The 25,948-nt window shown below is 41.6% G+C and overlaps 1 protein-coding gene across 1 annotated transcript in view; it reads right to left on the bottom strand.

Moving 5' to 3' along the window:
- The window catches only part of ankrd6a (ankyrin repeat domain 6a), a gene marked incomplete at its 3' end in the record, with an annotated part of 55,898 nt that extends 30,670 nt beyond the window's left edge, over nt 1-25,228 (bottom strand). The window contains exon 1 of the mRNA XM_042104233.1: nt 25,025-25,228. Coding sequence (XP_041960167.1) covers nt 25,025-25,150 — 126 coding nt within the window. The remainder of the gene's footprint in view (nt 1-25,024) is intronic.
- Between the last annotated feature and the right edge of the window lie 720 nt (nt 25,229-25,948).

Raw genomic sequence — 25,948 nt, 5'->3', positions numbered from 1 at the left:
TGTGTACTGCTGCATGTGTGTGTGTGTGCAGTGCGAGTGTGAGGCCTCACCTCCCAGGTCTCACAGCGCCTCCAGCAGGCATCAGTGGTGATGTGCAGGAAAAGTAATGGAATTTTAGTACACTTAGAAACACACAGTTAAGAAACACACAAACATGCAGGCATTAGTACAAAACCACACACACACAAACATAAGTATATAAATATATATACTCCTTTGATCCCGTGAGGGAAATTTGGTCTCTGCATTTATCACAATCCGTGAATTAGTGAAATACACTCAGCACACAGTGAGGTGAAGCACACACTAATCCCGGCACAGTGAGCTGCCTGCAACAACAGCGGCGCTCGGGGAGCAGTGAGGGGTTAGGTGCCTTGCTCAAGGGCACTTCAGCCGTGCCTACTGGTCGGGGTTCGAACCGGGGCCTACTGGTTAGCGCTTCGGACTTGTAACCAGAGGGTTGCCGGTTCCCCGACCAGTAGGAATGGCTGAAGTGCCCTTGAGCAAGGCACCTAACCCCTCACTGCTCATCGAGCGCCGCTGTAGTTAAAATGCAAATGATTTCCTACACTGGCTTCCTGCAAACTACAGAATTGATTTTTGAAGTACTGCTGCTGGTTTATAAATTACAGCAGGCGACTGGGCCTAACCGACATGTTATTTTTTATCTTTCAACTGCTATTCATTTTCATTTCACCTCTTCTACTATATTACATATTGTTTGCTTTTATGTGATACATACTTAATTCATTACTTTTACAATTTGCTTTTAATTGATTATTGAACATTTTCTGATTTCTACTGTTGTCTGTTGTAAAGTGCATTGGATTGCCCTGTCTGAAATGTGCAATAAAACTGTGTTGTCTTGTCTTGCCTATCAAGGACCAACAGGAAAGCATGAGTCTGGGTTTTGAAAGCATTTCACCTTTAAGAGACTTTAAACTTGATTTCAAGATTTCAACTTACTTTCAGGATTTTGTTCACATCCATACAACCTGCCGGGTGTGTTTCATTGTGTTACCACTAGATGGCAGTATTACAGCATTATGATAAATACAGGTTGTGGGAAGTGCTTTTTAATTACTCTCCACTTCCTCCCCCCCCACCCAAACTCACTCAGTTTACATTCCAAATGATACCAAGATCCACGCACAGCCTGGTTAGGTGCAGGTAGATTGCAGGAACTTAAATAGCAAAAATTGAGATAGTTCTACCGCACACTGTTTTGACGTTTACTTGATTGTATTCAGAGCGAACAACGCGTTTCGCATACAGCGTCTTCAGGTTCGCTCAGGTATGGTCTGAGCTCTCAGGTGTGTCTTTAATTACCTTCTAGTCACATGACCAGTTGTTTGAAACGTCCATTTTCAATGCCAATATCCAATATTCCCATAAACAGTTAAGTCCAACAAGAGCAAAGAGTTTTGCAGAAAAGTATATATAGGTCACAGGTATCATCAATGTATCCCCAATGCCATGAATACAGCGGAATTTTGTAATGCTTCATTCAAAATGGAATCCCTCTCCTCTACAAAAGCATCTAAAGGGTTATGCGGCAACTGTCTGTAGAAGGAGGCATCTTCAAGCTGTCTAAAGGCCTCCGCTGTGTAGTCCTTTGTGTTTTGCACCACTATAGCCCCTCCTTTGTCTGCTGGTTTGATTATAATATTTGGATCTGCATTCAGATCCAAATAAAGGCCCTTAATGCCCAAATAAATAAGGCCCAAATAAAGGCCCTTAATGAACTGAATGCAGATCCAAATATTATAATCAAACCAGCAGACAAAGGAGCAGTTGCCGCATAACCCTTTAGATGCTTTTGTAGAGGAGAGGGATTCCATTTTGAATGAAGCATTACAAAACCAATGGTTGACTAAAAAACATTTTGAATTTTTAAGAGTAGAACATCCTATGACTCCTGCCTTCTACTTACTGCCTAAAATTCATAAAAGGTTAGTGAATCCACCAGGCAGACCTATTGTGGCAAGTAAAAATTCACTCTCAGAACCTTTAAGTCAATTTGTGGACTTCTACATTAAGGACATTGTAAAAACGTTACCCTCCTATGTGGCAGACACTGCTGAGGTCCTAAACTTATTGACTGACATTTGTATGCCTGAATGCTCTTTTCTGGTGACCTTTGATGTTGAGGCATTGTACACCAACATCCCTCATGAGGGGGGGTTGGAAGCTATGGACTTCTACTTGGACTCGACTTGGAATAAAACATGAACTACTGATGAAACTCACTAAGTTCATTCTGAAATCTAATTATTTCATGTTCAATAAAAAATACTTCCTTCAAACCCAAGGTACAAGCATGGGGTCACCGTTCGCTCCCAATTATGCAAATTTATATATGGGTTTATGGGAGGAAAAATTCATATCTAATAACAATCCTTTTGCTGCCAATGTATTGTTTTATCACAGATTTATTGATGACATCCTCTTGGGTTTCTCTGGCAGTGAAGATCAACTTACAGTATGGCTTTCAATGACTATATTAATGCCACTTACCAGAATCTGAGATTTACTCTGGAATTCAGTCAACAGACGATCCACTTTCTAGACTTATTAATTACGGTGGATGGTGAAAGAAAATTAGACACCTCCATCTACCGTAAGAAAACGGATAGAAACACCTTATTGCATGCCACCAGCTTCCATCCTGACCATCTCATTGATAACATCCCTTATGGACAATTCATCAGGTTGAGAAGAATCTGCAACAGGGAAGAGGACTACAACGTTAAGGCTAATGAGATGGGAGATCTCATTCAAACAGAGGGGGTACAGTCAGGCTCTTATTGATATAGCTCGAGAAAGGGCCAATCAGAAGGATAGAGGAGAGCTATTACATCCTCGCCCTATACAATATAATCAAGAAAATAGAATTGTGTTTGTGTCAGAATATTCTACTGCTTCGAGACAAGTCAAAAAGATCATAAGTAAACACTGGAGAATCCTAGAATGTGACCCAAATCTCAACCATTTGTCTTCTTCCAAACCTCGTTTCTGTTTCAAAAGGAATGTTAGAGACATGGTGGTTAGTTCCGTGTACCAGGAACCCACACAGACAAACTGGCTTTCTCAGCAAGTCTATGGGAATTATAGATGCTAGATGTGCCCATTGCGCCAACACTTTTGACACTAAAACATTCAGCCACTCACATTCTGGACGAAAGTACAAGATTAAAGAATTTATAAATTGTCTATCTACCCATGTCATTTATGTACTGATATACCCTTGTGGCCTTATGTATGTTGGACAGACGAAACGCAACCTCAAGCTGAGAATAGCAGAACATAAGGCAGCCATTAGAAACAATAATCTTGACTATGCCATTGCTAGACATTACACAGAAAAAAGCCTGGTTCTGTTGCCTCCCTCAGGTTTATTGGCATTGAGAGGGTATTGCCAAACCCTAGAGGTGGTAACATAGTCAAACAGCTCTTGAGAAGAGAGGCCTTTTGGATAAATGAACTGTCCACTCTTGAACCCGCTGGTATGAATGAATCACAGGACTTAAGCTGTTTTCTGTGGATATAAGTGTATAGACAATGGGGTATTGTCCACTTGTTTAGCTGTATTCGTGGCATTGGGGATACATTGATGATACCTGTGACCTATATGTACTTTTCTGCAAAACTCTTTGCTCTTGTTGGACTTTTGATGACACTATTTTTGATGATAATTATGTATATATGTATATATTTGATAAGAATTATGTATACATTGTATATCTTTGCGGACGTGTTCTATATCTTTGTCTGTTAATTGTTGATTGTATTTAACTGTTTATGGGAATATTGGATATTGGCATTGAAAATGGACGTTTCAAACAACTGGTCATGTGACTAGAAGGTAATTAAAGACACACCTGAGAGCTCAGACCATATCTGAGCGCACCTGAAGACGCTGTATGCGAAACGCGTTGTTCGCTCTGAATACAATCAAGTAAACGTCAAAACAGTGTGCGGTACAACTATCTTAATTTTCACTCAGTTTACAGTTTTTCATTTTCACAGCTGTAATTCACAGCTTTACAGTCACATAGTTTATAGTTTGAAAGTTAATAACACACTACAGCACTATTGTACAACTTTGGCTCTACATTACTGCACTATAAACACACAGCAACATTATTTTGCAACATAACTGCTGTGAATACCAGTCATGGCTTGCACCCTTCCCCCTGGACAAATGTGGATTTGTTACAAACTGATAATAATCGAAGAGCTGACAAGGTAATGATAGTATAATAGTAGTATGCTATTACACAATTGCCATCAAGTGTGATTCTCTGGGTCAGGGCAGAGTGAAGTTGAAAGGCTGGTCCTCTGTAGACAGATAAGCTAGGCCTGGGAAGGCATGCCATGCTCACTTTTACAAGTTATCAAACTGAGAGGATACAAATGTCAAATCTGTGACATAAATACAAAGCCATAAAATGTACCAGGGGTGCCAATAAATGTGGATTTATGGGTATGGGTACTTTCAAGATGCTTTTATTTCACTCGGTCACTTTTAGTCTTGTTATATGTCTTTTATCTCACACAACTTAAAACAGAACTTATGTGATTTGGTCCACCCAGCAGTAGACTTGCAGTGTTCCCACGTCACATATTTCTTTGTTTACCCTTAACCTTGGTGTTCACCCTTCTGTTTAATAAACATACCTTTACTACACCTTCTGTTTAATAAACATACCTTTACTATGTGGCAAGTGGTAGGTTAGCTCTCTATTGTGAGATGTTGACTACGCCATCTGAGGCCCCTCAGAATATTCAATCACTTGGACTATAACTTGTTACCTGAAGCCCAACCAGGCAACACAGGTTCGTGGTCACAGGAAAACCAGAGGCGTGGTTCCAAAAATAAACTGTCTTTATTTACATTCATTAAAACGTACAGGGAGTGAGTTCTTTCCAGACAGTCAGAACCTCTGCCACTAAGGCACTGACACAAATGGCCTACAAGGCCTGGACACACATGCACAGATACACGCACACACACCAGACTGTGCTGCAAAAGACTGATGGCTAATGGAGGACAGGAAGAGCCAGGAACAGGACTGGAGCTTAACCACGTGAACATGGCAACACCAAATACTCAGATTCACCACAGCAGGGAAAAGTGAAGAGACGCCACCAACGAGATAGCCCGCCACCCAATTGGCCAGCAACTCCTGTCCAGCAAGAGAGGGAGAGATCACTGGATGAGCCACTAATTCTAATGCACACAATTGTGTGCATTAGAATTAGTGGCTCATGCATATTATGCACTCACACTAGGAAGACAACTTACAGTATCTTATACAGCAAGGCCTAATGCTCTTCTCGCACGTTGGCATGTCACAGGCTACTAGCTAGCCATGCGTACTCCTCGGATTAATGTCCATTCACAATTAGAAACACACATTCAGTTCAAAACCAGTTTCCATTGACACTAACACACAGGGTGCTCAAGGTCACGTTGGCAGACATAACGTTGGACGAGAGCGTCCAGTGTTCTTCTCCCGTGTGGAATGCAAACATAGTAAACAAAAACAACAAACATGTAAGATCGACCAACACAACTTGGGTGCAGACAAAACACCAGCGTTCGGAACTTGGACCAAAGTAGCCTTGATGTTGCCGCTCCTTGTGTTACCGCCAAGCTCTGCAATCAGCTGAGGTCGGTTATGAAGCCCATGTTCTGCGGCCGACAGCAGTCCAGGAATGTCACTGGCCAATACCGCACAAGGAATCCCGTGGTGAGTCAGGTGGACAACAACGTTGTGCAGCTAGGACGTCGGCTTTTAAATTAAAAGCCGTTAAAATGTATATAGCCACTTCTGTAAACTGATTGGCTCACCTCTGAATGCAAAGAGCCACTCACAATGGCATCACCGGGCTAGACAAGGGGCATGGACCTTGTGCTGTTACAACTACATCTCAGAAGAACCGTATGTAGTAGCGTTGAGTGAGTCAACCCGTTACCCGCGGACACCCACGGGTCGGGCGGGTGCAGGTAAGCTTGATCGGAAAACATTGCGGGTGCTGGCAGGGCGTGTCAAAAATTGACAAAGCACTTCTCACTTAGTTATTAATAATGTGGGCTACAGAATATTAAGTGCCACAAACCTTCTTGCAATCTCTCTTAAAGGAGAATTCCGGTGTGATATTGACCTAAAGTGTATTGAAACATGATACCGAGTGTGAACGTTTGTCTCATAGCCCATCTCGGCTTGTCCCCTGCACTCCAAAATCTGGCGCTAGTTAGCCGATGCTACCAACAGCTTTTTCAATAGTGGTGCTTCGGCATCGGGCTAGCCATGCAAATAAATCACAGTTTTACACTCATTTACGAGGCTCAATGTATCTCCACACTTCATTGGTAGACTTCCGAGGGCCCTGACATTTAAAACGAGACATTGAGAACTTTGAAAAAGCACTGGTAGTTTACTTACAAGACGATTTATACAGACAGTATCTTCACGAAGTTTAGCGTTTGCAGCCATCTTGAATTTAGTCACGATAAGTCGAGCAACGAGTAAGAATGAATAGGTATGATAAGGGATCAGATTCCAAAAATAATTCAGTGGAAATGCATAGATTCCAGTTGCTGCTACTGGAAGAAACGGGAATCCATGCATTTTCACTGAATGCTTTTTCAAAGCTTTTTCAAAGTTCTCAATGTCTCGTTTTAAATGTCAGGGCCCTCGGAAGTCTACCAATGAAGTGTGGAGATACATTGAGCCTCGTAAATGGGTGTAAAACAGTGATTTATTTGCATGGCTAGCCCGATGCCGAAGCACCACTATTGAAAAAGCTGTTGGTAGCATCGGCTAACTAGCGCCAGATTTTGGAGTGCAGGGGACAAGCCGAGATGGGCTATGAGACATACGTTCACACTCGGTATCATGTTTCAATACACTTTAGGTCAATATCACACCGGAATTCTCCTTTAACTGCATAAAACAGGTTAAGATATGATTAGTCTACAAGACCTTCCATCTTCTCTTCCCCTCTCCCTCTCACACAGGCGCGTGACAGAGGGTGTGCTGCAACCTGCATTCCCGCAACAGAAGCATCAAGTTAGCGCGCTTTCGGATCTGCTGGTCAGGTGCTGGAGGCGCGTCGAAATAGATTAAATCCTGGAACGGTGGATTCCATTCTCTTTTTACAAAGTGCAGCTAAACAGCTAACCTAAACCTATACAGATGCACATAGCTGCCAACTCTCACGCATTGGCCGTGAGACACACGCATTTGATTAGTTTCACACACTCACACGCCACACCCACGATTTCTCACGCTGAAGTGTCAACCCGGTCGGTCAGATGCCTGAAAAATGAGTTTAGCCTATAGATCTACCTGTTGAGCCACGGTTATGCTTTCAGAGACGGTGAGAGGGTTCAAGAGCACCCCCTGTCTGTGGAATTTTCTAAATTTTCTCTCATTTGCGATGCTACTTCAAAAGCCATCCCAGGCGCATTCCCCCGGCTTCAGGTAGGCCTATGCTTTGAGTATTTTTCACGCTGAAGTGTCAACGTGGTAGGTCAAATACCTGGCAGATTAGGTTCAACTAAACTAAACCTATACATGATATCACACATCATGTGAACGAGCGGAATCTAAGCTTTCCAATGATATTAGCGCCAAGTTGCTGTGATAAATGGTTCGCGAGAAAATTATCATTGAACCGACGTGCAATTTAGGCTAATCATATTTGCATTTTGCACACAGTGCACACCCATTACTCTCGGTTGTAGTATCTCACTAACCCTTCACACAACATGTGGCAAACCTAATATCACAATAAACAGCAAACTGTACCGAATACGAGGATATAAAGCATGCCTCTGTTTTTGAAATTGCAACACATTTCTACATAGCCTCATTGGGCCGAAATTATAATGTATTCTAATGTAAACTATTTGTCAGTAGGCCTACATACATTTTTGTAAATTGCTCAGTAGATTATCCCACTATCATGGTTCTTATATTGTCAGGTTCCAGCCAATCCCACTTACACAGATAAATGAATATATTTATATTGCCATGCTTTCTAGTGACATTAATGCAAAAATATAAAGAAAATCAAATAAGGAGACACAAATATTGATATAAAGCCTGACATAAGCCATATGCAAACATTCACATCATGCAGATATGGGTACATCCTGAAAAAGGAGTAGCCTGTAGGCTATGGCCATTACAATGACCAATATATTATCTTAAATGAACTAGCTGAAAAACACAGGTGACCACTTCTGCATAATTTCATGGAGTGCTGAACATTTCTGAACTGTGAAATGGACCATATGTTTTTGTGGTTGTGAACTTATTGCAATATCACCATAACTATTCCACCTGTGTATGCATGGTTACGTATAATTCTGAAGTGCAAAATAGCTTAGGCTAGGCCCTACAGCACAAATATTTCCATAAAAATAAGCAAGTCTGACCTCTGAATTTATTTTTAAAAGTGCACCAGATTGATGCATTTAAAAGTTAAAATATACAAACATTTCTTAAATTCTTACAAAACACCCACCCACTTTTTAAAATTGTTAGTTTGGACCCCCCCACTATTGCCGTGCGAAATACCAGTGCTGTTTGTACGCCAAATAAATAATAACCTATAGGTTTATGTAAAACTCCCCATTAACAGCATCACGTCACTAACCACAGCTAGACTGCACAATGGTAGGCCTTCAAAAGCATGACATTTTCGCTTTAGTTTGATATTTAATTTACTTTATCCGCTTTCATGCGTTCATTGAACGTCCGCAGTGCTGTAATGGAAACCTTATTGCGTAGCCAAGTAGCCTATATATTGAGTTATTTTTAAATTATGCATGATTTACTTTTTATTAATTTCGTAGGCTAGCTTTATTTTGTTATATAGAAGTATCTAAATAACCTGGTAAAATGTACCAGAATTCAGGAAATTGCATCTAGTCCAAAAAAATAATTCTGGGGGAGGACCCCCATACCCCCCACTGAAATGCCCCACCCACTTTCAGAATGCCTCCATCGCCCATGGTCCTAGCATTAGGCTAGATCCCTTTGATACCAATGTTAATTTAACTCTGGGACCCTGGTCCCTACACCTGAGAACCAATGTACTTTTTTTTTACTGTACGGTATAATGCTGAACGAGCCAAACAAAAATTTCTGCAGCAAAATTTTGGTTGGCCCCACCAAATCTCACTCCAAGGTTTTTTGAAAAGTTGGCAGCCCTGGTATGTATTCCTTTAATGTTTCTAAGTTGTAAACAAAATGTTAAAGAGCTTCCCCTTGCTTGTAGAGCTCTCTTTGCTCACCTCCACTGCAATTGCTGTACAGTAACATTACATTTTACGTGGGGCAGCGGATGTCTCTGCAGCGCCACACAGTTTTTTCCTATGTAAATCTGTCGGCCAGGGGCTCATTTCTAGAAACTCTGTCGTTTTTGGATTTGGTGTTTCTAGAAAGGGTAGCTCGAACTCTCAATCGCAAACAAGGATGCAAAGTTTGGTCATTTGAACCACTGCCCCTGGGCAGTCGCACTTGTGTCGTTCCTTGGTAAATCCAGTTGGTGTCCGGAGCGTCTAACCAAAAATCACAACTGCCTAACCAAAAATTACAAAATGGATGTTTATCTCGAGACTCAATGATTCAGGGGGGCAGGAGATATTTTGAAAGTGAGGGGGACCAAATTGTGAACACAAACCCATAGTGAGATCAGATATCCAGATATCGGATCACCACCTCTGGCCCACTTTCGACCATCATATTTTAAACTTGCCAGAATATTAAGATAATATCATTGATAGTTTTCAAAATATTTTTTGATAAAAATGGTCAACGCTGTGAGTCTGAGATGAGCACAGCGCCAGATCTGCCCTCAGACCAGCTTCCTGATATGTGCAGTTCTACTTTTACTTATTTTTTTTAGATTTATTTCACATTACTTGGGCCAATGGTCGAATACTCTAAAAGCAACATGGGATGTTGATATTTTATGAAGCCATGAATGAACAAAAGTCCATCATGCCTATGGTCCAAACATGCCCGGTGGGCCGGTCCACATGTGGGCCTATGGTCCAAAAATGCTCGGTGGGCCGGTCCACATGTGGGCCGGTGACCTCCGAGATTTTTATTTATTTATTTATCTTTTATTTTATTGAAGTTATTTAGCCTATTTGCGGCCCATGTACAGTAGGCCTAGGCAGTTGCATCCATTTGGCTTGGGGGGTGACAGGTCAATCATTTTGGCCTCTTCATGACAGGTTCAGTGTGCGCCCCCCTGCCCCCTCAAGTGGATTTGTCCAAGCAGCTGCTAGGTTTGTGGGGAAATAACCTACGAGTGCATGGTAGCCTAGACTATATATAAGTGCCCTCCGCTGGCTGGTGTTCACATCATCGCAGTTTAACTGTAAACAGCAATCAGAGGTGTCTAGTTGTATTACATAAATAGGATATATTGTTTTTAGTAGACATTGCACGCGCTACCAAGAACTTCCATTTACTGCACCATGTACAGATAAACCAAAATGCTGTCTGTTTCATTACGTCATTACACAACCAAAGAGTGGAAACATAAGCTGTAACTGAAAATGAGTTTATTGTACAGAGATAAAAGGACAATTAGCATAATTACAAACAAAACAAAGCCAAACAAGGGGAAACCAAGGGGTGGGAGGGACTGACTGACTGACTGACACAAAAGTACCCTTATACAGAACTGAATTTGTAGTGTAGAACTTCTATTCAAGTCATATTTCTGGGACTTTCTGGGATACTTATTTCTATTTTTTATTCACTTGTTTAAATGTTCATAGAGTTCAGAAAGTTCTCATCAGGTGATTTCAGATGTTTTTGCCATGGGCGGATTATGAACTTTTGGGCCCCTGGGCCCAGATGTATTAAGGGCCCCCCACTAATTGTCGTACATGTGGGAGGGGGGGTTTGGGGGTCCTCCCCCAGAATTTTTTTAATTTGTTTGATGTGATTTCCTGTATTCTGGTGCATTTTGGGGATGGCCAATACTAAATTCAAACAGATTCATAGCCTACATCCTGATTTGTTGATATTGAGGCAATGATTCCATGTAAAGGCTTGGGCTTCAGGGCCCCCTGACCCCTTGGGCCCGGTAGGCCCGTGCAGTAATCCATCCCTGGTTTTTGCCAGCACTTCATAAAACTCTCATAGTTTGAGAACTTTAAATTATTTGTAGGATATTGCTTGTTTACAACTTGAGCTGTGTATGCAAAGACACAGAGTTCAGAGTTCACACATTTTGAATGAAATACTTTTGGGACTCCCTGCTAGGGAGGCCCTCTCTTACAGCCAGGAATAGTGAGCTGGCCCTCGGAAGAAAAAGTTTGGGGACCACTGCTATACACCACGGACATGTTTTGGGGGGCCACTCTAAATTATATGGCGGGCCGTAGTTTGGGGACCACTGAAGTAAAGCCTTTTGAGCCTTTCTAAAGTCTAAGCACACCACCTTGTGCCACTGAGGTTGAGCTCCCGCCTGCTATGCAGGAGACCCGGGTTTGATTCCCAGACGAACCTAATAATACTGGTCCGATTTAAAACATCACAGGGTGACAGTGACAATTCAGTCCTTTAGAGGTAATTTCAAATTGTGTGTATCGTGAAATAGAGTAAACATATTGAGATATTATTTTTTAGACATGTCACCCAGCCCTAGTTCACAAATAGAGGTTTTTGGCATTAATAAACATCAGTAAAATATATCATAAAATAAAGTTATTTTCTGACTTGTGTATGTTTTATATTATAGTGGAAGGCCGTGAGATATTTTCATAGTAAATAGTGTACTGCTTGAGAAAACAGTTTGGGAAGCACTGCTGTAGGATTATACAGTCTATGGGTGGAACCAACAGAATATGGAGAAGGACATTATACAGGGTGCTAAAGTATCTGATATATTTAAAAAAAAGATTGGAGAAAAATGTATTAATACATTTTATATCAGTGTAATGTAATCAGGTTATCAGGACTGAGAAAACTAGTATAACGCAGTTGTAGAGTAGAAACAATGAGGATGTTTTATTAAACAGAAGGTAACTCCAAACACAAAAGGGCAAATGCAGGAGTAGGTCACATCTCGTTGAAACAAATAACTTGGTGAAAACTAAACACTCAGAAGATCCACAAGAGGCGGTCACAGCAGTCTTTTAACTTCTTACAAAAAGTCACAAGGCAATCAGAGGAAATCCATAAACAGAGTCAATAGTCAGGGGGCCTATGTGGTTTCTGTGGGATTGAAATGTTAATTTTTGGAGAGTGGTTGGACTGTCTTTAGAGGTCATTGAACATGGAGAAAAATTATGTCTCCATTTTTTTTACCTGTTTTAACTCTATTTTTGTGAAATTGTATATTTCACTATAATTAACACCATAAATATTGCCTAAATCACTGGCTATGTTGAATAAAGTTTACAAAACAGTTATTTTATTATTTTCAACAGTATGATTGTATGTCAGTATTATGATTGTATGTCAAACAATTAGAGATAAGATTAATAACCAATCACCAAATACACAAACTCCATTGCTCAAAATCACTGAATCACAGATGAGACCTCAAACAACATTTAATTCATTTACATATACACAGCATATTAGATCTCACCTCCACAATGTCACCTCCACAACTAGTCTACTAAACCCTATTTGTACTCACCTTCTTAAGACTGGTCTCCCCTTCCTGGATAATGTTTTGCTCTAGATTATAAATAATTCTGTCAGGGCATGTACCGCAGTCGTTTAAGACATCTGTTATTAAGCTCTCCCTCAAAAAACCTAGCCTTGTATCGATACTGGTCCTCCTGGACCTCAGCGCTGCCTTTGACAGCATAGACCATGACATACTACTTAGGCTTGAAAATTTGATAGGCATCAAAGACTCAGCACTCGCTTGGTTTAGATCATACCTTCCTAACCGTCAACAATTTGTACAGGTCCATAATACACCATCTACCCAGATTATGGTAAAATATGGAGTGCCTCAAGGCTCAGTACTGGGGCCCCTGTTGTTTAGCAGATGATACATAACTATACCTCTCCATAAAACCTGATGAATTAACCCCGTTAGCCAAACTTGACACATGTATAAGAGCTATAAAGACATGGATGACGAATAATTTCCTGCTTTTGAACTCAGATAAAACAGAAGTCATGATTTTAGGTTCAAAAAGATGAGGGATATCCTATCCACATCACAGGCTACATATAGTGATCTTCCACTGACCTCATCCACAAGTGTTAAAAACCTGGGAGTTATAATTGACCAGGACCTAGCACTAAGTAATCACATAAAACAGATCACCAAAACTTAATTTTACTATTTAAGGAACATTTCAAAGATAAGGAAGTCCTTCTCCTTACCAGATGCCAAGAAATGAAAGTTTTGTCATCTCAAGGATAGACTATTGCAATGCTATTGCAATGCTCTATACGCTGGCTGTAATAATACCTGTCTAAAGAGCTAACAGTTTATTCAAAATGCAGCTGCTCACACACACAAAAAATATGAACATATTTTCCCCATCCTAGCATCTTTACACTGGTTACCTGTTAAAAGTCATTGACTTCAAAATATTACTTATAGTTCTTGGTTGGTTGTCTGCATTGAAAGAGGACACTTCATGAAGACGCTCTTTTGTCTGCTTCTGACAGAAGAAGCACTTATCTATGCTGGAAGCAGCTGCTGCTGAACAAGTGTACAAAGTCCCTCTAGATGGACTTGATGCAGTTGCAGGTGTTGCTGCAGGTTCAGAAGATGGTCTACCACGTCTTTTCTGAAGACACTGAGTCCTGCCTGCTTCACATGATTTCTAGTAGCGAATCTTAGCATGCTGCAGATGCTCACTGTTACAGGTGGATTTGTAGCAGTTCCTGTGCCAAACTGCTTTGTTCTCTTGTAAGATAACTGCACTGTAACAATGTAATCTTTGGCTGATCTGTGATCCCCATCTCTATACTCTCTCATGGACAAAAACTAGAAATTTGGCATATGTCTCTAGTGATGGTTCATTCACCAGTCCACACATATCTGCCACTGGATACATAGCCCAAAATCAGTTTCTTTTAGAATATGTGTGCCATCACCTGACTAACAGAAAGACACACCTCAGAATATAACCTAACTAGACTGTGCCACACATGAAAATGTGCTTGCTCAAATGTAGAAGGCTAGAAGGTCACTAATATCACCAACCATGAAGAACAAAGCACTATGTGCTTCAGGTTATTCGATATTCTAAATTCTATCACTGCCAGCTATCAGCCAACTGTCAATGGTAGTCAGGGATGGATTATCCCAGGGGAGACAAGGAGTCAGGGGGCCCAAGCCATTGCATGGAATCATTGCCTCAATATCAACACATCATATCAACATATAGGCTATGAATGTGATTGAGTTAAAGTATTGGCCATCCCCAAAATTCACCAGAATATAGGAAATCACATCAAATAAATTTTTAAAAATGTCCCCCGCAACAATTAGTTGGTGGCCCTTAGTATATCTGGGCCCAGGGGCCTGAAAGTTCATAATCCATCCATGCTGGTAGTGTCTCTCTTTCTCCTTCTCTCTCTTACACACACACACACACACACACACCTGTCTGTCTATCTGATCATTTACCCTTTCTTTTCATCACACTTACATCAGCCACGGAAGGCCTTACAGACTTCAGCTGGTACTATGTAAAAGTCTATTAAACTTGATTTAACAGAGATCTCTGCACTTTGTGCTCTGAATGGGTGTAGACAAGAACTGACAGAGCCTAGGCCTACACTCAAGCACACTAATAGGCATGAATTGATTGTATTGATATTATTTTTTTAGCGGACAATTTCGAGAATTTTAGGCACAATTTCTTGTTAAGGAGATCAATCATCAGCCTAAAAATGTTTTATAATGTTGTATTGTTTATGTGGCCCACTTTTGCACACCATGTAGGCACCAAACCCTATGCTATAATACCAGCAATGTGAGGTTTATGGACAAAACACCATATTTGACCTTTTCTGAATTTGACCTTTGATTTGGGTCCTTCAAAACCTTCAAAAAAATGAGACATGTTTTTTTTTTACTCTTAAGAACCCCTAGAACAAAGATATAATACTCTCCAACAATTCACATGTGAATCCCACAGGCCCCCAAATTAGACACATAGGCCCCCCTACTACAAGAGTAAGCAAGCCAAAGTTCACAAACCAGAGATCCAAGAGTCCAGGGTAGGTCAAGACAGTCCTTCTCGCAAAGTAAGTCCAGCGTTTCAAATCCAAGTGACAGTGATCCTTGAGAGCATGTGAGTTCATGACCGAGCGCTGTTGCAACCGCGCCTTGGCCTTTTATTGTGCTGAAGAGCTTGACCCGGAAGTGTTGATTGCATCGTTGACGTAATGTGAGAGCATGAGCCACCTGTTGGCCTTGAGGTGCATTGTGGCTCCGAGTCATGACACAGGTGCTTCTTACACATATGTGCCACTAGTGTACATCAGCCAAATTGTAACAGTTTGGATGTGTAAGACGCAAGAAATTATATATAGCGTCAGAACATTGAGACGTCGAGCTATATCCTCACTTGAAAGAGCTTGTGTGGACAAATAGGGTGAAGAGTTAAATGGCAATGATATTATTACATACTCGTTAATCTGACTCCATTTGATTAATAATTTGTATCACCAATCAATTACCAAGTAACTAGTTTATCAGCTATGGAGGAGAATGGCATGGCCCACTACGAGAATTGAAGATATACGATTGGTAGGCAAATTAACAATTTAATGGGCATGAAGCCTTTTAAAGGTAAATGTAACCAATATTACTTCAGTTGAATGTAGGCTACAAGTAAACTCACATGGTCTACTGTAACAAAGTAGCAAATGGTAACAAAAGAAAACAACCAATTCACAGAGATAAACTTGACAAGTTAGAGATAACAGATACACCAGATAAAACAATACAAACCCAGAGATAGAGAAAGGGGGAGAGAGAAAAAGAGAGGGATAGAGAGAAAGAGAGAGGGAGAGGGAGAGAGAGGGGAAAAAAGAGAGAGACCCAGAGAAGAGGTCCAAGATGGAAAAGAAGAGAAGATGGAAGAGAAGAGCCTCCACTTTTATCATTCACTTGGGCCACCCCTGACTCATCAGAGCCTTTGTTGTCTGAGGTGGATGGGTGTGGCCCAGGTGGATATCATAACTTTATGCTACAGTTTAATTCTTAATCTACAACTATGCACAGATACATTAAGTTGTAACGAAACCAAGTATTAATTCAAGACCAAACATGAATGTATTATTCACAACACATATTTACAGAGCAATACTGTATGATAATGAGGTTGGCCTATCTCACTATAAGACATTAAGTAGGCCCTCAAGTAGTTACCTCTCAGTAAAGGGGTCAGAACAAGGAGCAAATGGTCACTTTATGCATGAGCGGGTGTTGGGGATCTTTGGCCATGGCCAGCTAAGACAATACAGATCAAACACAGGTATCCACACATGTAAATTGAATGCAAAAGGCATTCTTTAGAAATGCAAAAGGTTTGAGCAAAAGACGGGCCTTACAGATGGTCCATTACATCACATCTGCAGCAGACAATGTAATACATAATGTCCTCTGATCATAAACATGATAGGCACAGTAAGCACATTCACACCACAAACACAACCACAATCCAAGCTAGATACACATCAGCTCAGATGTTATGTCATGTACTTTTTACTGTAAATAGAAAGGTTTCAAAGTTCAAGCAATGAAAGCATAAATATGAATTGGCAAATTTGTACTTTTGCTTTTCAGGAGTAACATTTCTCCCAAGTACAAGGACCTCATCTCCAAAAGTGTTCTGATCTCTTCAGGACGTCCTGCTGTCTACCAACTGAAACCAAAGAAAAGGGAGATTGAAATAAGAAATTAAATAAGACAATCTTATTTGTGGGTGAAACAGGAACGGGGAAATCCACTATTATGAACAGTCTGCTCAACTACGCCATGGGAGTGGAGTGGGAGGATGACATCTGGTTTGAGATCGTAGAGGAGGAGAAGAAAGCTCAAGCAGAAAGTCAGACATCAGATGTGATTGTGTACAAGATCTTTGGATTTGAAGGCAAAACTCTGCCTTACTCTCTGACCATCATCGACACACCTGGGTTTGGAGACACCAAAGGGACAGGAACAGATGACATCATCAGTCAGAGACTATATGACTGGTTTAGATCAGAAGATGGAGTTAAAGAAATGGATGCAGTGGCTCTGGTGCTGAAAGCATCAGAAAATAGAGTGAGTGATCGACTGATGTACATCTTTGATTCTGTCATGTCTCTGTTTGGAAATGACATGGAGGAAAACATCATAGCTCTCATCACACACTCAGATGGAAGGACACCTACAAATGCCCTGAATGTTCTTGAAACTGCAAACATTAAATGTGCCAAAAATGAGAAGAATCAGCCTGTTCACTTCCTGTTTAATAACTGCCAGAAAGAAAACCGACACACAGAGGACTCAGAGGACACAGAGGACACAGAAGTCCTGAAAACAGCGTTTGAAATGTCAGTGAGAGGAATGAAAAAATTCACAACATTTCTGGAAAAGAAACAATCTCAAAAAGTGTGAAACACTGTGAATGTTCTGGTGGAACGTACCGGGATGACTGCCTGCGTCCAAAGCCTGCGAGAGAGAATCGAGCAGTCTGAACTAGTAAAGAGAGAAATGGAACAGATCCAGACGGGTTTGAAGAATCATGAAAAAGACATGGAGAAGAACAAGAACTTCACCATAGAAGTTGACGAGCCCTACAATGTTTTAGGATCTGTCAACCTACGTGGGTGGTGGTGGGATTGGTGGGATAGGTTTTATGAAGGAGTTATGCGCTGTACTGCCTGTGAAGAGAACTGTCACTATCCCGGATGCACACACGCCAGTTGTCCTGCATCGTGTGAAGTCATAAGAAACGATCACTGTGTTTCATGTAGAGGAAAGTGTCATGTAACGAAACATGTGAAAGATCAGTATAAGTATGTGTCCAAAACAAAGAAGGTTCAGAAGACCTTGGATGATATTAAAAAGAAGTATGAGAATGCTACAACACAAGCAAAGAAGGAGATGAGTCTTTTGTCACAGGTTAAAAAAGATATTGAAGAGCTGACAGCAAAGCAGTCACAGTTGCTGGAAGAGGCGTACCAGCATATTGTCGAACTGGATAAGATCGCCCTGAATGCCATTTCAGCATCCACTCTTGACAGCTTGGACCTCCTGATTGAGAAGATGAAGGACACAGAGAGGGTCAAGAAACTGAAGGAGATCAAACGTAAAGTGGATTATAGTAAAACCCAGAAAGCAAAGCAGTACATGAACAAATCATGAACAAAAGTATCAATCAATCAATGTAAATCAAGAGCATCATTATGACCAGACAGATAGATTATGAGATTATTTCATCTTGGCTGGAAGTGTTTAGTGAACCTCATCGACATGGTGTGGATCCAATTATTCTGTATTTATACACGTTATATATAATCATTATAGTGACTATTGTACAGTACTCAGTCATTTATCATTTCAGTTTGGTTTTCAACCTTCAATGGGTTTCCTTACTCGCCTTCCCTTGTACACCATGGCCATCTGCAATAGCACCAATAGCAATAGCACCGATAGCAATAGCACCGATAGCAATAGCACCAATAGCAATAGCACCGATAGCAATAGCACCAATAGCAATAGCACTCATGTGTATTTCCACCAGCAGGCCATCTGCAATAGCACCAATAGCAATAGCACCGATAGCAATAGCACCAATAGCAATAGCACCAATAGCAATAGCACCAATAGCAATAGCACCGATAGCAATAGCACCAATAGCAATAGCACCGATAGCAATAGCACCAATAGCAATAGCACCAATAGCAATAGCACTCATGTGTATTTCCACCAGCAGGCCATCTGCAATAGCACCAATAGCAATAGCACTCATGTGTATTTCCACCAGCAGTGGTGCTTTATTTCAGTGCTTGTTTTATTACACTGACTGTCAGTTTGGACGTTTTTGAGGCAACAAGCGATTGATATTGATATTGGGTTTTTGATTTGAATAAAGGTTTTGTTTTAGTTTCTTTTTTTGCTTGATTACATTGATTATTGTGCTTTTACGTACCATCATGAGAAGAGTTCATCTATATGGAATGTCTACTCTAGAAGAGTTCATCTGTATGGAATGTCTACTCTAGAAGAGTTCATCTGTATGGAATGTCATCTGTATGGAATGTCTACTCTAGAAGAGTTCATCTGTATGGAATGTCTACTCTAGAAGTTATTATTTGGCAATAAGTATACATGGAATTTTGAAGAAGGATTAGGAATTGACATTAAAGATGGTCTTTGTTGAATCGTTTGAATAACCTCATTGTGTGATTCTTGTGTGATTTGCACTCTGGAGAGTGTGTTGGATATCTAGAGAGGAATATCTACAGAATAAGTCATACTTTTCTGTCATGTCTGTATTTTTTAAAGTTGTGTTCCATTAATCTTTGCTCGCATGTAGACATTGGGGAGTCTAGGGTTAGGTTTAGGGTGATCACTCTGCATTAGGTTTAGGGTGATCACTCTGCATCGTGATAGAGGGTTCTCAGTAAGGGTCTCCAAGTTGCCATATCTCCATTGATCTGTAGACAGTGTGTAGTTTACTGGGTGGGTGATCACTCTGCATTATGACCTGCTAAATGTAATCATATGATTTCTGCACAATAAACCATATTTACTCTGCAAACAGCTCTGGTCTGCTCTCTGGTTTTTGAAGCTGTTGGACAATAACATTCTGTTTGAACCAAGTTTTTGAGTGACTGGGCAATGATAGTGTAACAGAGGTCGGTTCGTCCGCTCACGGCCCTCGAACCCGCCACCTCAACACACACCGGCATGGGAGTCGAACGCTTTAACCACCAAGCTAAAAGCCCAGGCTTCCAACTCAGCAGTTAGAAGCGTTCTTAAGGTTCGGGGTGTGAGGATTTACACGCGCAACTAGCATGCTAGCTCAGTTAACCTCTGTTACACTAGCAGTAACTTGCCAGTGACACAGAAGTGGCCAAACTGGTCTTCAGTGTTGAGGATTAGATGCAAAAAGGTTTGTTATGATATTAACCAGCATTACCAAATTAAAAAAAAAAATGTGAGTGCTAGTTTTACACATCCACACACAGCTTACATCAGGTCACTTTTTTGTGTGTGTTTTTCCAAAGGTTTTGGCACATTTGAGTCATACGTTCTTGATTTCAGTGCACTCATAAAGTAAAGTTCAGAAACTCTTGTTTACATTAGTTACTAACCATAACTAACCATTATTTACATTAGTTATTAACCATAACAGTGATATAACTTGGTCACACAGGCTGGCAGTGTTTTATTGAATTGGGCCCACAGCACCTCCAGAAGGCTTAACAGTGGTATCCTGGCATCTAGGGTTGCCACATTTGATTTGTGAAAATCCGGGACATTCATTACCCCCCCCCCCCCCCCCCAAAAAAAAAAGAAGTTATGATTTTGATTAATGTTAAATGCCTTTAATTATACTAGGCCTATTCATAAAACTGAATGCATACTATGCATAATAGTAAGTTGTTAGACTACCCACTCCGAAAAGTTAGGCTACCCATTTTCACCCTGTCGGCGTTGTGTAGGCCTTCTGTGTATCTATTTTATGGCAGCCGTGGCCTACTGGTTAGCACTCCGGACTTGTAACCGGAGGGTTGCCGGTTCAAACCCCGACCAGTAGGCATGGCTGAAGTGCCCTTGAGCAAGGCACCTAACCTCTCACTGCTCCCCGAGCGCCGCTGTTGTAGCAGGCAGCTCACTGCGCCGGGATTAGTGTGTGCTTCACTTCACTGTGTGCTGAGTGTGTTTCACTAATTCACGGATTGGGACAAATGCAGAGACCAAATTTCCCTCACGGGATCAAAAGAGTATACTTATACTTACTTACTTGCACATCTCAGTTCTAAACACTCGAGCCTCTCTCGTCTTCTCTCTCCATCGCTGTGCATGGGCCGCACCATAATATAACAATATGTTATGTTGCTTAGGTGCAGTTAGGCTACTTGGGTACATTGTAGACAAGTACCGGTAGACACTGTAGACAAGTAGGGCCTGGATATTGTAGCCCCTGTCTATTAATGGCTTATCTTAAACAAATGTCACACCCTGTCACACCCAACACCTGCCACTGACCATCGACGGTGCTGTGGTGGAGAGAGCGAGCAGCACCAAATTCCTGGGGGTGCACATCAGCGAAGACCTCTCCTGGACCACCAACACTGCATCACTGGCGAAGAGAGCTCAGCGCCGCCTGTACTTCCTGCGGAAACTCAGGCGAGCAAGTGCTCCACCAGCCATCATGACCACATTCTACCGAGGCACCATTGAGAGCATCCTCTCCAGCTGTATCGCTGTGTGGGGCGGAAGCTGCACTGAATACAACAGGAAAGCCCTGCAGCGCATAGTGAACACAGCTGGAAGGATTATTGGTGCTTCACTCCCCTCCCTGAAGGACATTTACACCACCCACCTCACCCGCAAGGCGACCAAAATTGTGAGTGATGCAAGTCACCCTGCTCACAATCTGTTCGATCTACTGCCCTCTGGGAAGAGGTACAGAAGCCTGCGCTCCCGCACTACCAGACTCACCAACAGCTTCATACACCAAGCTGTAAGGATGCTGAACTCTCTCCCTCCTCTCCCCCCTCCACCCTCAGCTACATAACATCCTGGACATTGGACCCACAATGGCCGCGTGCACTACTCCACTTGCACACTTGCACACTTGTACACTTTACAACTTGTTGTTGTTGTCCTGAAAACACAACACTTCTGCTGCTCTTACATAACTTGCACCACTATGTCACTTTCTTTCTTACTTAGGTCAAACAGAACTACCCAAGCCTTTTATTGGCCTGACTTTGCACTAGTATTTTATTGACTGTCTATGCACAATTTCAACCAAATTTTGCTGCTCTTATTTTTTTCATTATTATATGTGCCCTCTTATTTACTTACTTTTTTGTTTACTTGAATGTTATGTTTGTCTGTGGACTTTAAATTGGTAAAATATGTCTTGTCTTCACCGTGGGATAGTGAGAAACGTAATTTCGATCTCTTTGTATGTCTGGAACATGTGAAGAAATTGACAATAAAGCTGACTTTGACTTTGACTTTGACTTGACAAATATCGACAAATTCTTTGGTCATGGCTCTTTATGATCCAACAGCTCCGTAACCAGACAAATCGCAGGCCCTTGATGCGCCACAAATACCAGCACATGTTCAATTCTTCTTCTTCATTGCTGTGCTGCACGTCTATGATCCAAACCGCAAGCCCTTGATGTGGGAACCCACAAAAAACTACAAATTCTTCGGTCATTCCTCTTCGTTGCTGTGGCCGTTTATGATCCGATCAGCAACATACCCTACCAACATACTCTACCTACTGAAGGTGGGGTAAAATAATAAAAAATAAATGTCATGCCATAGAGGGATAATTCCCTTCATTTCTCTTCTTAATGTGCTCTCCTGTTCACCTAGTGCTAGAGTTAGGGAACGTGTTCAGGCAGGTTTGTCACAGGTGCAGTTGAGTATTATTCTATTATTCCATTTATATTCTAATGTGCTCTCCTGTTAGGGCTATGGGGACTCTTCTATTCCCTTTATATTCTCATGTGGTCTCCTGTTAGGGCTGTGGCCACTCCTCCACTGGTCTGCTGTGTGTAAACCCAGAGTAGTCATGAAGTGTGAGCAGCACAGAAGACTCAGATATCAGCTCCATGTTGTGGGATTTATTGGGGATTTAATAGTGGTTCATGATCAGCGTAAACAGAAGGAAAGAAGGAAAGAATTTGTAGACGATGAGAATGACATTGAGTACTAAGTGTGTGTGTGTGTGTGTGTGTGTGTGTGTGTGTGTGTGTGTGTGTGCGCGCGCGTGTGTGTGTGTGTGTGTGTGTGTGTATGTGTGTGTGTGTGTGTATGTGTTAGTGTGTGTGTGTGTGTGTGTGTGTGTGTGTGTGTGTGTGTGTGTGCGCGTGTGTGTGTGTGTGTGTGTGTGTGTGTGTGTGTGCGTGTGTGTGTGTGTGTGTGTGTGTGTGTGTGTGTGTGTGTGTGCGCGTGTGTGTGTGTGTGTGTGTGTGTGTGTGTGGTCAGACAGACGTGATACACTCGGTGGTGCTGGTCAGACACACAGCGCAGTCGCAGCGCAGGGCGATGGGGTAGGTGTAGGTGGGGTCGACGTGGGCGGAGCAGTTGGGCAGGCGCACCGTCACCAGACGCGTCTCGTTGTACGTGCACACACGCTGGTACGACTCCACGTAGGGCGGCTCCAGCACCGGTTTCTATGGAGACACAGGTGAGCACAGGAAACAGCTGAAAACAACATCCTGCACCTGGACCAGGAAAGAACAACACAGTTGATCAGCTGAACTCAAACAGCTCCAGTGGTCAGCAGACCTCACATCCCATAATACTACATGACACAGATACTCAGCTGAACTCAAACAGCTCCAGTGGTCAGCAGACCTCACATCCCATAATACTACATGACACAGTTGATCAGCTGAACTCAAACAGCTCCAGTGGTCAGCAGACCTCACATCCCATAATACTACATGACACAGATACTCAGCTGAACTCAAACAGCTCCAGTGGTCAGCAGACCTCACATCCCATAATACTACATGACACAGTTGATCAGCTGAATTCAAACAGCTCCAGTGGTCAGCAGACCTCACATCCCATAATAATACATGACACAGATACTCAGCTGAACTCAAACAGCTCCAGTGGTCAGCAGACCTCACATCCCATAATACTACATGCTGGTGTTTGGAGAATCTCCCTGGTAACTCACAGGTCAGTTTCAGCCTTCAGTCTTCTGATCCAGGTTAGAGGGTATGGTATAGTATGGATTTATATTATAACACTGGGCTACATTTAGCATTTGCCCTTTTGTGCTTGTGTCTTGTATTACTGCTGGGTCATTCCACGTCGGTTCAACCAGGGCCCACACACTTAGGTCTCAAAAAATTCTGAAAAAATTACCAGGTGTACCTATGTTACCCAGGAGACACACTGTAAAATTACTCTTATGTAAGATCAATACTTTCCAAGATACAGCCAGTTTTACAGGGGGAGAGGGGTTGTCGATTTTGTTCGGCCTCTTTTTTTTTGTCAAAGTTAACAAGCCCACAGCGCAAGAACTAAACCATGTAGGAGGCTCACATTTTGCATGCTGGTACATAAATAGGAATAGTATGTAGCAAAATAGTCACGTTTGGTCTGGATGATCCTGCATGGTCATAGCTGTCCCTCAAAGTTGATACAAATTTTATTGGAGTTTTTGGCTGGGCTCTGTTTAAGCCTTCAGAAGACATATTTGTACTCAACTGTACTCAACTCAAAATTTGTATTTTACACATTTTTTCAGAATTTTTTGAGACCTAAGTGCGTGGGCCCTGGTTGAATTGACGTGGAATGACCCTGCTTGCTTTTGTTTATGTGAAGCACATTGAATGACCTCTGTGTATGAAATGCGCTATATAAATAATCTTGACTTGACTTGACTACATGTCAGAGTGTAGTAACATATAGCATTTAGCATTTGTATGTCAGTGTGTAATAACATATAGCATTTAGCATTTACATGTCATTGTGTAATAACATATAGCATTTAGCATTTACATGTCATTGTGTAATAACATATAGCATTTAGCATTCACATGTCAGTGTGTAATAACATATAGCATTTAGCATTCACATGTCAGTGTGTAATAACCTAACTATTTATTTATACATTTTAGCTGACACTTTTATTCAGCGCGGCTATGTATACAGCATATGTGTGTGTGTGTGTGTGACTGGGTCTATGTGTACTGCATGTGTGTGTGTGTGTCTGTGTGTGACTGGTTCTACGTGTACTGCATGTGTGTGTGTATGTGCATGTGTGTGTGTGTGTGCATGCGCGCCTCACCTCCCAGGTCTCACAGCGCCCCCAGCAGGCGTCAGTGGTGATGTGCAGGCCACTACATCCCGGCTTCTTGGCCAGGAAGCTGAACTCCCTCACGGCGCAGCCAATGAAACGCCTCAGATATACCATGGAGGCCCCGCCCCTGACACGCCCATCTGAGTGCAGCCCTGCACACACCACCACACACACCAGAGCCAGGATGGTAAACCTACACACACACACACACACACACACACACATATATACACACACACACACACACACACACACACACACACACACACACACACACACACACACACACACACACCACTTTACTAACAGGCATTCTAATAAAATCTATTCCAGACATGGAAAATCTGGGAATTCTTATCAAGTTGTTGGGTTATGATTTTTTTTCCATTACTGCTAGAGTGGTTGGTTATCCCTACCTGTTTTTTCAAAGCCCATTTATTCATTTCCCACTCTTAAAAAAAGTCTCAAACGCTGGTCTGAAATCTTTGGTCAATACTATTGATTACTGTATAGTACTGTAGGTCATGGAAATTAAGGGTTTTTTTGTTTTGTTGTTTTTAATGGAATTTTACAGTACATATGAAAGTTGATAGAATCAAATACAATCAAGAAACACACAAACATGCAGATATTAATACAAAGCCACACACACACACACATGAACATGCAGACATTAGTACAAAGCCACACACACACACACATGAACATGCAGACATTAGTACACAAACATGCAGACATTAGTACAAAGTCACACACACACGAACATGCAGGCATTAGTAAAAAGCTACATACACACACACACATGAACATGCAGACATTAATACAAAGCCACACACACACACACATGAACATGCAGACATTAGTAAAAAGCCACATACACACACACACATGAACATGTAGACATTAGTACAA

This window comes from Alosa sapidissima, chromosome 1, assembly GCF_018492685.1.
Source record: "Alosa sapidissima isolate fAloSap1 chromosome 1, fAloSap1.pri, whole genome shotgun sequence".
NCBI lineage: Eukaryota > Metazoa > Chordata > Actinopteri > Clupeiformes > Clupeidae > Alosa > Alosa sapidissima.
Note: the sequence above shows the minus strand (reverse complement) of the source record. Positions and strands in the feature narration are given on the sequence as shown.